This window comes from Epinephelus fuscoguttatus, linkage group LG8 (genome assembly GCF_011397635.1).
Source record: "Epinephelus fuscoguttatus linkage group LG8, E.fuscoguttatus.final_Chr_v1".
In the NCBI taxonomy this organism is placed as follows: Eukaryota; Metazoa; Chordata; class Actinopteri; order Perciformes; family Serranidae; genus Epinephelus; species Epinephelus fuscoguttatus.
In genome coordinates this window covers 22222328-22237182 of record NC_064759.1, presented here as the reverse complement: position 1 = coordinate 22237182, position 14855 = coordinate 22222328, and the positions used below count along the sequence as shown (strand labels likewise).

Here is a 14855-nt window from a genome sequence, read left to right as displayed (position 1 = left end):
ATCCGCAGAGCACAGACGGTTCCCCATACAAGCAATATACAGTTTAAAGTCCTGCCGTATCAATCAATCTCTGGAATGCACGTGCAGTAATAAAAAGAAAGTAATACACTTACATATTGTTGAGTGGAGCGATGACAACTCAGAGTGACAAATACAGAATCATATGGCATGACGCATGCTCACACGCTCCTATAAATGTGATTCTAGGTGTAATAAACAGATAAATAAATTCACCCTGACCCCCCACACAAACACACACCCACTCTTACAATGATCAGAATCCCATGTTGTTGTGCACGCTCAAAGGTCAGATTCCACAGCAATATAACTACACAGCTGGGAACAGTGACCAAACAAACTCAGAGTGTGAACATGACGGAGGCGAATGGCACACCGGAGATGATGAAGCCGGAGAGTGTGTCGCTGCATCCTCTGGGCGCAGCAGCTGCCCCTGCGCCGGAGATGCTGTGTATCTTTGGGACGGGGGACTTGGGGCGCTCTCTGGGCCTGCGTCTGCTCCAGTCCGGCTACAGGGTGGTGTACGGCAGCCGCAGACCTCACAGCTGTGGCCCCTTGCCGCAGGGAGCTCAGGTACAACACATGGCATGACACAGCACTTTCAGTCTGTCAAAATGTACAAAAAGGTGTGTGTATGCAGCTCAAACACATGTGTGTGGTTTTCTTTTTTAACAGGTGATGAGTCATGTAGCAGCAGCCCAGTCAGCCAGTCTGATCTTTGTTTGTGTTCACAGAGAACATTATGAATTCCTGGAGACAATGGCACCACATCTTGCGGGAAAGGTAACTAAGAGTCAGTGTCAGAATCTGTAACAATAAGGCACACATAATCCTTGGCGTTTAACAGGGAACAAATCAGGATGTATTAGCTATTTAAATTAGGACACTGTACGAGAATATATTTCCTCCACATCTGTGAATCTTCAAATTGACAATCTACATATGCTCCCAGTAACCTCTGAATCAGGTGATAAGTGGCATGTCAACAATAATTAACCAGCACTGTGTTATTACGTACATATCAGTTGTTATTTTAGTGCCCACTTGTTTAATAAGTTATAAAACTGAAGTAAGTGTAAGGTAATCATGGAGTGATAATGATGCTCTCTGAGTAATGACGCACAGTAATGAACTATGGGCAGAAAAATAGTTACTAATATGTGTGCAGTATAATAAAGAAGCACTGAAACATTTTTGGTTAGGTGTTATCACCTGATACAGATCAAGTAAGTCAGTGATCCTTAAAACATTTACTGTTGAATTGTCAGCAAAGAATAATTATATTCTGTCAGACTCTTTCATCTAATTAATCTTTAGAGGTCTGAGGAGGTGCAAGTATCCAGTTTAATATTTGATATATATTGATATTTGTAATTTAATTCGAACATGTAAATAAAAGACATGAATACAAACAAGCAGATGGACAGAAAGAAAATAATATTTACAAATTAAGAAAAGCATAATTTAAAAGTAATTGTCAGTGTATAGTTTTTTGATCTGCACATCCCAAAAGGGAGTGGGTTTTATTACCATTTAACTTTGCCACACAAAAATAACCCATGTAAATATATAATATTAATTACCAAATATCTATCTTACAAAATATAAACCTGTCTTAGTATACTATACATTTATCCATGACTTCCACATATAGTCATCTTGAGACCCCTCAAAATGATCCTGTGATGCTTTCAAAGGGTCCCGACCACCAGGTTTGGAACCAAGTGATCAGTATGCAGATTTATAGTCAGGGACTAATGTGTTGAATCTAACATTATATTTTCTCTCAGGTAAATTATCATTAGCCACAATTTAATCCATGATTCAGAGTTTCTGAAACTTGTAAACTATTAATTAATGTTCATTTCATTTCAGCTTTATTCTTTACACATTCCTCAGTAACTGTTCTGGTTTCTGTGTACCGCATTGCAACATATAGTATTACATGAGACTCTTTACACAGCCAGTCTTTGGGCTGTTAGCTGTAAATAGATTACATGGATTACACTTCGCTCCTTGATTGTCATAAAATGAGCACCAGCTTTACGTTGTTTTTACTTTAAATACATCTTGAACACAGAATGAAGGGGTTAAACACAAAGAATGTAGCTCAAGAGACGATCAATAAAACTCAGATTTAATGAACCCAATCACCAGAATGAATTTTGGGATTAAATGTTTCTGCAAACCACTGATAGGCCTGTGTTATATTTGTGCATTTCATGCATAACTTTACATTTCAATTGTCATTTTATGCTGTTACAACACTGTGGTTAGGTTTAAGCACTTGGTTAGGCTTAGAAAACATCAAGTTTTGGCTTAAAATATCGGGTTTGGTCGCCACAAACATGGCTGAAAATATCCTGACCTGTTGTTACAAAATTCCTTTTTTTTGATGTTTGTTGGTCTCAGATGGTGATCTGCTGCTGTCCGCCATCCACCATCCATCTCCTCTTGATGAGATACTTGGCTCATATACATGTAATCTGAACGTCACTTTAGAAATGTTAATAAGATGGTTTGCAAAAATGTTCAATGCCATTATTTTATTCTGGTGACTGGGCTGATTTCAAGACGTGCTTTACATGTGAATACCAAGATTTAAACATTTCATCACTACAAAAACAAAGCGGTATTTAGAGGTGGAAAAAGAGTAAATATCATTAAATAAAAATCAAAAATATTCATAAATGGCAAATGGACTTGCACTTGTATAAGGCCTTTCTAGTCCAGTGATTTCCAACTACATGTCACATTCACCCATTCACACAGACACTGCTATAGCTGTGGCTGAGGCTACTACGCAAGGTGCCAGCTGCTACTCAGTTTTAAAACATTCACAGGCACTCACACACCGATGGCATAGCCTTCAGGAGCAATTTGGGGTTCAGTATCTCGCCCAAGGGTACTATGATATGTGGACTGGAGGAGGAGGGATTGAACCGGCAATCTTCAGATTAGTAGACGACCCCTTCTTCCTCCTGAGCCAAAGCTGATTTAAAAAAAAAAAAAAAAAAAAAAAAGCAGATGAGGCATACTTGAACTGTAAAATGAATCAAAATAGAAAAAACATATTTGTAATGTACTCCATTTTACTCCATTACACAAAAAAGTATTGTGATTACAGCAACACTGTAGTTTGCAAGGTATTACTCTTGTCACTGTGCGATCAGCATTTTCTAGACTCATGAAGGAAGATAATCAGCTCTGTTCACATCTTTATCATAATTTCTGAATAACTCAGCTCTATCTTTATTGTATAGGAATATGTATGAGGCAAGATAAGAGTTAATTAAACTGATTAAACTCCTTTTTTCTTTTGTTTCCTTCGCTCAATGGGTTGATTATGGTCTGATTACAAGGTGCTGGTGGACCTCAGTAACAACCTGAAGAAAGACATGTACCCAGAAACCAACGCCGCCTACCTGCAGAGGTAACAGATTCTTGTGAGAGTGTGGAGAAGGAACGCAGGATATCTCCTTGATAAATATACTGTGCATGTAAACACTTCCATTCTCGTGAATATAATGTTTTATTCCAGTCATGATCCGATAATAAAAAAAAAAACAACGAAGCAAACTTTTCATTTCTGGGTTTAATGTCAACAATCATTTTGCAACAGTAGGTGCCACTTTTTTTTCAAATGCTGGCTGTCTTTTGGGGAAAGTGCTCCTAAAACCCACTTAGAGCATGAGACATCAAAACTCTCAACTGAATCCAAAAGAAATGACAAAAAATTGCGGGGTTGCAGCTCCCTTGGCAGGATGGCCTGCTGTGTGTCTATTCAGTTCAAGTGGAAACATTGATTCTCACCATTCTGTGGCCCTTCTTTCCTTGTCTGTGTATTTGTAGATAGAAACAAAAGCAACTTAAGTCCTTGCTGTGTGTTCCTCAGACTGGTCCCTGGAGCTGCTGTGGTGAAAGGCTTTAACACACTGTCTGCCTGGGCCCTGCAGAATGGACTTCTGGCAGGAAAACAGGTGAGAAAGGAGTGGAAGTCAGGAATCTGTTAAAAGATGTCAGTGGGATCAAGACGAAACAGAGCCAGGAAGCTTCCGGGCCTTAAGGAGGGCTTTGGTTGACTGGAGTAAAGATACAAAGACAGAGCAGAAACAGGAGGGGAGATTACCAACTTGAGCTTTTCGTGATGAGACATATTTGACTTCAAACCAGGCAACAATAACAGCTTTCAACATTTCCTGGAATACAATGGGATAAGTGGCTCTCAGACTTGTTAATAATAGGATATGAACGCTTCACCATGCACCACGCAGAATTTAGGAAGGGAATTGATTTCATTTGTGTTGCTGTGGATGATTGATTTTGCCGTCTTTCCATAACAACGCACGAGGAAATGAGGACAGTGCTTGTATAAACACACAAACAAACAAACACGCTTAATGATGTTACAAAGTTGAAAGACCACTGTTTATTGCAGCTTCCGTTTCACAGCTACAAAGAGAAACACAAACATGTTGGAACCTCTGGAGACCAAACCTGAATCTGCCTCGAATCCTCTTCAACACAAACAACCACCCCTTACACACACACACATACACACACACACTGATACCACTGCAGTGCTCTATTTTCTTTGAAAACAGGTAGCTGTGAGAGAACAGGAGTGTTTGAACGTGTGTGTCTTTATCAGTGCATGTGTAGGTACAGTATATATTCACACGCACATGCTTGTAAGTGTGTGCTATTCCTCGGCCAGCAATTTGATTAGATCCACAGCGGGGCTGTGGCTCTGTCACATTTACATTCAGATGGAGATTTAGTCTGTCGGCCGTCCCCTGCTGTTACTGGTGCAGTAATGTAGGGAGACATGGCTGGCTGCCCGGTCCACTTATACACACACCTGGGGGAAAACTGCTCAATCCCACTGACTCCACTATATGCCTGTCAAACTGCTCCCTCTCTTTCTCTCTCTCTAGCGCTCACTTGCTTTCTCAGTCTCTCTCTTTGTATGATTCATTTTTTCCCCCTTTTACAAACAACTTAATCGTCTTATCACAGAGCTGTGAGTGTGGTAATAACCTTCAGCACAGTGAAGATCTAGAAATGGGATTACATATTGAGCAGCATATAGTATGCATGTGTCTTTACACAGTCACACACACTTCCAGGGGCTTCATCTCAAGATTACTGAAACAGCACAGTGGTGATCAACAGAAGAAGCGTAATTCTGTAGACAGACGCTGTAGGTACACTCGGTGTAGTCATGCGCTTTATATTCCAAACAGGGCTGGTGAGTCATCTCACAATAATCATAGAGTAATTATTAGCAACTAAAAAACAAAAGCTGAGCAGAATGCAGCAAGAGGAAAACATTTCTATTTCTATTGTTATTCTGAGGCATTTTGGTAGAAAATATGCGCTTGTTTTTTGAAATTACTGATGATTTTTATAATTGCAAAGATATAATAAGACCCACTCGCACATGCCGAAACTTTTCATATTCTTTCTTCTGAAGGCAACAGCCTACAGTTTTGAGATGCAGTGCAGCCAGTGGATATCCGTGTCAAGACTTCCTCTTCTGTGAGCTGCTCATTGTTTACAGCTTTGATTGGCAACTTGAGACCATAGACTGTGTATAAAGATGGATGACATGTCTCCACTTCCTCCCACTGTAGAAGAATTATGCCAAAATATCCCAGGTACAGGCACTACTGTCTCACCCCTGTGAAGTAATATGAAGCCATAGTCTGCACAGCAGAGTTACAGAATTGAGTTCCCGCCCATACACACCAATGATTGGCACACGAAGCTGTCAGTCATGATGTCACACCCCATTTTACGGCATCAAATGACCAATTAAAACCAAATGTATCCAAAAAAAAAAAAAAAAAAGAAACCAGAAACCATCTTTGGGAAAAATGTATTTAACATTAATTCATTCATTTTCTGTAACCACTTATCCTGTTAGGGGTTGCAGGTGTGCTGGAGCCTATCCCAGCTGACTTTGGGTCAGGTTGCCAGACTATCACAGGGCTGACACATAGAGACAGACAACATTCACACTCACATTCACACCTACGGCCAATTTGGAGTCACCAATTAACCTGCATGTCACTGGGCTGTGGGAAATGAATGAATGAATGAATGAATGAATGAATGGATCCAGTGGGCTTGGGGCTGAGTGGCACAGACAGTGTCAATAAATTGAAACGTTATGAGAGATGGGCTAACTTGTTGGTCTTGGTCATTTCATGGTATTTGTTCACAACAAAAAAAAATAAGAACATCACCAGCCTTACTTTTGAAACAACCCATGACTATAGCAGCCCTTTTTTTTAAATAAATAAATAAATAACCCACTGCTTCATGCTCCAGGTGTACCTGTGTGGGAACAGTGCAGAAGCAAAGCGGGCAGTAGCAGAGATGGCCACTAAGCTGGGCCTCACTGTTCTGGATAAAGGGTCTCTGTCTGCAGCCAGAGAGCTGGAGGACTTCCCCCTACGGCTGTTCCAAGAGTGGAGGCTGCCGCTATGTGTGGCCGTTGGCCTCACTGCCTTCTTCTTCTTCTATCTCCTCATCAGAGATGTCATCTACGGGTATGTTGAGCAGGGGAAAGACATCTCCTTCAGGATCACGGTGTCCCTGGGCAACAAGGTAAAGATGTGTCCCCCTTTGGTCTAGCGTCCTCTCTCGATGGTGTTTTGTGGTCACTTTAAAGGATTCTTTGTTCATCCCCCACTTTTCAGGTGTTTCCCATTGTGTCTCTCATCATGTTGTCGCTGTGTTACCTGCCTGGTGTCATAGCTGCCTTCTTACAGCTCTACAGAGGAACCAAGTACAGGTCAGACATCAAAAATGTCCACTACCTGTGCAATTTGGTGTAAAAAGGTGTAACATTTTTGGAGGCCCAGCTCATATTTGCATGTTCCAGGCGTTTCCCTGATTGGCTGGACCGCTGGATGCTGTGCAGGAAGCAGATGGGTCTGATTGCACTGGGCTATGCTTTTCTCCATGCCATCTATACATTCATCACTCCTACCCGCTATGCTGTCAGACACAAGCTCATCACGCTTGTGGTAGATGAGGTATTGTACAGCAGACTGGTTCAAGCCTTGCAGTGTTTCTACAATCCTGCACATAGAGAATCACGACACAAAGCTAACCTTTTTTTTTTTTTTTTTTTACAACACTGTCTTTCTCTTTGTGTCTCCCTTAGATGAAGAACAATAAAACCACTCCGTTTTACTTTGATAACACCGAGGCATGGGCACAGGACTCATTCTACGTGCTGGGAATCCTGGGCTTCTTTCTTTATGTCCTGCTAGGACTAACATCCCTGCCCTCTGTGGGAGGCTCTCTCAGCTGGAGAGAGTTCAGCTTCATTCAGGTCAGAGCGCAGCTGGAAATGTACAGTCCTTTATGTGCATGTGTTAGACTTACAGTGTGTGTGTGTGTGTGTGTGTGTGTGTGTGTGTTTGAGTTCACCCTAAGGCCTACAGACGTTATCAGTCATGTGCTTACTATCAGTAAAAAACGTCTTTTAGGGCCGTGGTAATCTATATTTGGAGTTTCCAAGTTTTCATCCGAGTTATTAAAGTGTTGTAGAAGCAATATGTCACTGGCAGTCATATCCCCGGAGCCTAGTTAGCTAACTGCCTAACACAGGCACACAGAGTGAAAGCCTGGCTGACTCCAGCCCAGGATCTTAAATGTTAAGTTATTCATTAAATAGAATTATGATACCTGGTATAATCCGCAGGGAGGAGATTGTTAATACAGGTCACAGGTCCATTTGAGTAAAGGTCAGATCCATAGGTAGACCTCAAGCAGGGAATGAGATTCCACGATAGAGGTCTAGGTCAAGATAAGCCGTATGATCTGGCGAGGAGAGTTGTGGAAAAATATATAATTACAGGTATCAATTTACATAAACTGTTTTATTTCAGGGGTTGTCAACAGAGGCATGAAAATTATTGAATGTTAACGTGCACAGAAGAAGGATTTGCTGTTCTAAATGGGTTAAATAAGATCCCTGATTATCATTATAGGGGCAGCGTTCATTACTGCACTACATTAATATGAATGTTTCCTCATTGTGCTGTTTACTCTAAGTCACTGTGGATGAAAATATCGGCAGCCAAATGCTAAAAATGTAAATGAAAGCACATTATCCAAGTAATTAACAATAACCAAGCCTCAAAGGCCACTGGTGCTACAAAACCAATTACTCTGGAACGGCTGTGAAACAATTTGAATTTTTAGCTTATTGTAACACTTGTGGGCTCCACAAGCAAAGAAAAGAGTCAGACATTCATCTGTCAGAAAAATACCACTGAAAGGCTCAGTGTGTGACAGCTTTCTATAAATAATATCAGTTGTATTGGATTTTTAATTTAACCAATTTCTGTAAGAAAAACAGATGTTAGCAAGTAATAATGTTATTTGTGTATATCAGTCAGTGCGTCATGGCAGAGTGAAACTCTTGAAGGAACAGTGTAATGTTGTAGAAAAAAAATGCTTATTTGCTTTCTTGAGGGTTAAGAACTTTCACTCTGAAATTGTCGCACATTTAAAAATAAATACGAGTTCACGTTGGGTCAATCTTGTTTCCTCACCAACTCAAAAATTTTCCGCTGTCAGTAATGTTTTCAGAACAGGTTTAGTTTTCTGCGTTGTTAGTCCAAGAGGCAATAAAGAAAATGTGGCGTAACCTGTGGGACAAAAAACATCTGCCACATGAGAGAGGAACAGGGCAGAAGTGGATAGGTGGCCAGCAAGAAAAATAAGTGGAATTATATGAGAGCTGTGTCCTCCTTGAAATCTTCCACAAAACAAAGAGAAGGTAGCGTTAGCCGGGTCCATGTCATTGGTTCGACAGCCCATTGGTTTGACAATCCATTAGTCTGACTGTCAGCGGTGCTGAACGGCTCGCGGCGGGCGTATGGTGCGCTGCAACCGGCTTGAGGCGGAGCAGGCTCACAGCTTATGTGTTTGTCACTTTCTTTTTCATTTTAAACCACACCATGATCTCTTCCCAACCCTGACCAAGTGTTTTTTGTGCCTAAACCTAACCAGACCTTAACCACAGGGCATCATGATGATTTCGGAACGGACTTCGGAACAATGAGTTTAATATGGTTGGAACAATGGGATGTCGAACCAATCGGCAGTCGAACCAATGGGCAGTTCCCGCGTTAGCCTATCCAGAAATACACAACAGCAATGAGTGCAATTTAATCGTTGCACAGCTCAGGTAGCTGCGGCGCCACATGCTCGATGCAGGCAGAGAGTGGTGACAGTCAGGAGTGTACCTCCAGTGGAGAGAAGCAAGGGGGCAAAAGTGTCTTTCCATTTTTTCTTGTACTGCAAATTTTCACAATGAATAAAATAATAAGACACACTGGACTCAGTATGCAGTTCTGTGCTTAACAATTTTTATTAAATGACGGATGCACAACACATAAGAAAATACGGACTAGATGAGAAGATTAATATCTATGGATGCTCCTTAAATATGGAGCTGGTTAGCTTAGCTTAGCATTAAGACTGACAACTGGAGAAAACAACTAACCTGGACACAAAATATACCTACTGTACCAGCTCCTCTAAAGCTCACTAATTAACATATATCTCTTGTCTGTATGAAAACCACAGACAAGAAAGCAGATAAGCATATTTCCTTAAAGGACCAGAGTGTCGGATTTAGAGGCATCTATTGACAGAAATGGTATATAATAGCTTATTTATAGTTAGGTTGTTTATTAGTGTATAATCACCTGAAAATACGAATTGTTGTGTTTTTGTTATTTAACAATGAGCCATTTATAGTCTGCGATGTTGTTCTACGCCACAGACAAATAGGTAGGGCAGTTCATGTTTTCGTATCAGCCACTGCGGTTCTCCTACATGCTTGGCACACGGTCAAAGTTTCACTTGGTTGCAGTCTGTAACCTTACCACTAGATGTCACTATATGCTACACACTGGACCTTTAAATATCTTCCTATTCTTTAAATATTTCCATTATATGTGATGTGTTCTTTTTTCTCAGTCTAAACTGGGCCACCTGACCCTGATCATATGCACGACACATGGCTACATTTACGGCTGGAACAAATTCCTTCGTCCCTCTACCTACAAATGGTACACTCCACCTGGCTACATGCTCTGTCTGATTGTGCCTTCTGTGGTGCTGGTGCTCAAGGCGTTGATCCTTCTCCCCTGCGTGGATCGAAGCCTAACCCGCATTCGTCAAGGCTGGGAGAGGACCCAGCCGAAGGAGGAGATGGGTAAGGCCACCAACCTGTGAACTCTGACCTCTGAAGTCATCAGGGTTGCTGATTATTGAGTTTCACTCATTATTGTTGGGGGGGGGGGGGGGGTAAATAGTACTCCATAGTAAACACATTTGTAATTTGTGTACAGTCATAACGTTGGCAAATGATTTACAATATGTTTTCATTTAGCAAATAAAGCACAAGCTATTAATTTTCTGAAGTGTCATCTGTTTGGAAAACATGTCTTTATATTAAAGTTGGTATGTAGAATAAGTTATACTTCAGAAAACATAATTTTGTCCATGCTCAGTTGGTGTGTGATTGTGTCCTTTGATCAGTCGGCACTGCCTACTCTCAATTGTGCAATAGCCAAACAAAACAAAAAAGTATAGTTTATTTCAGCCAAATGGACAGGTCTCCGTGGATATAAATGTTTTTAATGTCTATTTCCTTTGAGCTTTGACAAAAAAAAAAAAAAACAGATTTTGCTTTCTCACAGAATGTGGTGAAAAATAGATTGATATCCCCCGCTGACATCCATTGTTTTGATAAACATAGGCAACAGTTTCCGCTTCCCTCTCTCCTCTCCCTTCAAGTTGTGCAATTGTATCCCTGAGGTCGCTCTCTTTTCAGGATGTTATTGATCTCCCTGTTTTCTAACACAAATACTGTGCTGCCCAAACCTGCCTGCCTCTTAAGGGCGTGCAAACGTGTACCCTAACACACTGCAGATGCACATACACAGTGCAAAGGAGAGTAAGGTTAAGCTAATTATATTACCACCTGCAGAGTCTACACACGTGCACACATAGGTGCACGTATACATGGTGCCAACACCACAGTGGAGCGCAGATTTGGAAGCCAAATGCAGGCTCAGGAAGAAGAACAGGTGTTACAAAAACAGTCTTTTCTAGATCTAAAACAGGGTTACAGAGGGCTAAAGCAGGTAGATAATCAGAGCATGTACAAGGAGGCAGAGCGGAATATAGGCTGTATAATGAAGGCAACGTAGACAGTCTATGAGCTGCCCTCTGTATACGCTGATAGCAGATAAGAAGCAGCTGGGTAGGCAGGCGATTTGATCAGGTGATGAGCAGAGGTGGCAAAGTCAATAGTGACGGCTGGTGGTGCAGAACGGCAGGTGTGGAACATGATACCTTAGTATGTACAACACTAATCAGATGATCGAGATGCAGAGGAGGGAAGGGAGGAGGATGGAGCAGCTGTCGCCATGACAGAGTCTGGTGCTAGAAGAGAAATATGCAGCGCCTTTTTTGCCCAAAGCGGAACATTTAGTCAGAGGCATCCTGTTATCTAGCATCTAACAGCATTATCTGCACACACAATCTGCAATCCCTTACACCCTCTCACAGTGTATTGTTCTCCCATTACCAAAGAACTGCTGTTGAGTTTAGCCTATTTCCTGCTGTGTGTGCCGATGTATAAATGAGATAAGTATTTCAACATCACCCTGGGAAAGAATTAAGATGCAGCAATGTACAAAAAAAGCTGTGAAACAAGCTAGCCTTCCACCCATGTTTATTTTCACACACCTATAGGCAACCCCTGTGTCCAGCCATGAAGGCACACTTCTATATGGGCCTAAAATAAACAGTGTGTCTATTCGCACCCAGGTGAGAACAGTCCCTCTGCAGCTATTTGGCTATTTACATCCACGCAGTGACTGGCTAGTACTCGTCATGCGGGCATGTCTTCGAGGGATTAGGGCAAGGGGGTCATTGTTAGGACTGGCATGTGCCAATCGTGGATATTCTTTGATATTAAAGTGGTAAATCTGTGAGGGAAAACTCACATGTGCACTGCCAGAAGGTCAGGTGATATTGTATAAACAGCGACACAGTGAGAGTGCGAGTAAAGAGAGATTATGAAGAGCTCACCAGGATTCACTTGGATGTTTAATGAAAGGTGTTTAATGAAATGACATGCTGCCTTGTTCTATGCCAAAGTTTGGGCATAACTTGTACATTTGCTTTTGTAACAAAATGATCTTGTCATTTACTTGATGTTTCTTGTCTAATTCTGTAGAGTTTGTGTAGTTGAAAAAAAACTCAAATGAAATTCTAATAAATCAAGATGTATATTAATCATGCCCAAGGCTTTTTCTTTATTGTCTCAGATTTCGGTTTTGAACACCAATCGCAATATTGTATTCATCTTTTTCTGTCAAGTAAACCTGATAACATATCTCAAAAGAAACTTAATAGGTTTGTTTTTGTCTTGATGATTTGTAACAATAGTGTTTTCATTCAGAGAAATCCAAGGCTGAGCAGACACATTTTTTACAACTGTAAAACATTATTTAAACACAAATAAACTGTTTTGACAGAAGTTTTTACCATTTAATCTATGGTCCATGGATTTTATTTAATCCATTGTTAGATTGATTTTTGAATTAAAAAATTCTGCCTTCTGTGAACCTTGAATTATGTGTTCTCCAGGTTAAAAGAAAAACTGCTACCTGAAATAGATTAAATAAAAGTCTTTACCTATATGGTAATTCTTGACACACAGTTTTTTTCATACAGATCAGAAAGACCAACTCTGTAACGCCTCAGGATTGCACTTAACACTATATAACTCAACACAGCATGGGGTACATGCACTGTGGCCCTGGACATCAAGGGGGCAAATGGCATCCGAGGCGACAGTGTTCCTCATTGTCCACTGAATTGAACTTTTACAATATGCCCCAACTCTCAATCTCTCCGTCTGTTGAGGTAAAAATTGCCCTCTATTACATCAGTGAGCAGCTAGCATACCACAAGGGGCTTTTACCAAGTTCTCACGCAGCACATAGTGCTTAATTGATTCAGAAGGAGTGTCAAAAGAGGGGCATTTAAGGTGAGTAGTGTTACTGCTACAGCTCCTATCGTGCTGCCTAATTTATTGTGGAAAAACCCTGGAGGTTTGCAAGTAGCCTGCAGCATCGCTAGGGCCATATAGTTTGAGCATATGCTGCAATTCACTTAGAGCAGGAAACTTAGTCTAGCAAATAAGGAAATGAAGAAAGGTGGGGTTTCTTTCTAATGAATTGAACAATACAAAACACATCACGATGAATGCCAAGGCACTACCCAAATCTGCAGACTTGATATGTAGTTCCTTGTTCCTTGTTCCTTGTTCCAAACTTGGCAGTACTTTTAAATTTCTTGTAATCTTTTAGATGATGTGGGTGTATCTCTGGAGGCATTGTCCATTATGTACCTACCTGTTTGTATTATTTATTCATTTAAATGTTTGTCTTATGGTCCCTTATGTCTTAAATGTGAATCTCTCGCAATTGTTTTCCAATGTGCTATTTTACTGCAAATGGCAAATAAACTGACTACGACTATGAAATGAGGAAACTGCATCCTTGAAAGCAACAATGAATTATTTTAAACATTTTTAAATAATAAAAAGGCCTCTCAAAGAGCAGGTTTCTGGTCTTGCTTGTCTTACGTAGGAGGATTACTGAGTGTTTGTGAATGAGACCATTTTGACATATGAAAAAAAAAAGGCAAGAAGAAGTAAAATAAATGCGTGTTTGGCAAACATGGAAAAAATGAAAATAAGATCTGACACAGACACGAAAAACCCTTGTGTAATAAAAAAAATAATAATATAAAGATTGGGGGGACTTTTAATTGACCCTTTGCTAAGTCCCGCCCCCTGATGCAGACTGGCCATTCATAAAGTGGCATCTGGCCAGCACAACTGTGCTCCATTGACTCTAATGCAGTCGTTTCAGATTTCCTTCATTTTCAGGCTGGGTTTGTGGATTTGGAGCTAAATGTTGTGCCTGGGGCACATCGTGTATTAATGATACTCGTTACCTGGAGACCTGCAGATGAATCCATCTGAGCACACATCCAGGTTTGTCAGTGTTTCATCAGCGGAGCTCAATGACTTGGAGAAAAGCAACATACTGTCAGATCAGAAGGCAGAGTCGGCTGTGCCTGTGAAGCGACAGTCCACCATGCAGTCACCACAGACTTATTTCACCGGCTGCACAATTAATGGAAATGTGCAGATAAATGTGTATAAAGAGTAAGTGCCTGGCGCACCATGTCTGCGTTACATAGCAACGGTGACAGCGGAGTCCTGAGGGAACTATTTTTGTTGGCGGAAGACAAATAAAATGCTTAAATTATCTATTTTGTCCTCATTTTGCAACATTTCTTAATCAGCCTTGCTTATTTAACTGTTGAACCTTTTGTATAAAATATTTTGTATATCGTCACGGCTGTGATTTGGTCATAGGCACTCGGCCTGCGGCCTCATGCCGAAGACAATCACAGCCGTGATGATATACGAGTATAACATCACGAGCTCGAGTGTGATATTGCTTTTATACAACAGTTCAACAGTTAAATAAGCAAGGCTGATTAAGAAATGTTGAAAAATGAGGACAAAATAGATAATTTAAGCATTTTATTTGTCTTCCGCCAACAAAAATAGTTCCCTCAGGACTCCGCTGTCACCGTTGCCTTTGCCGTTGCAGTCTCTGGTGACTGCATGGTGGACTGTCGCTACACAGGCACAGCCGACTCTGCCTTCTGATCTGATAGTATGTTGCTCCATCGTTTCCTGCTCTCCA

General features: G+C 40.9%; 1 protein-coding gene across 1 annotated transcript; it reads left to right on the top strand.

Annotated features, from left to right (window-relative positions):
• The first annotated feature begins 382 nt into the window (after positions 1–382).
• LOC125893474 (metalloreductase STEAP4-like) lies at positions 383–10287 on the top strand. Its single transcript, XM_049584179.1, has 9 exons — positions 383–591; positions 694–801; positions 3381–3451; positions 3914–3998; positions 6355–6633; positions 6726–6820; positions 6911–7064; positions 7196–7366; positions 10030–10287. The coding sequence occupies exons 1-9, from the start codon at positions 400–402 to the stop codon at positions 10285–10287; spliced, it is 1413 nt and encodes a 470-aa protein (XP_049440136.1). The 5' UTR covers positions 383–399.
• Positions 10288–14855: the final 4568 nt, after the last annotated feature.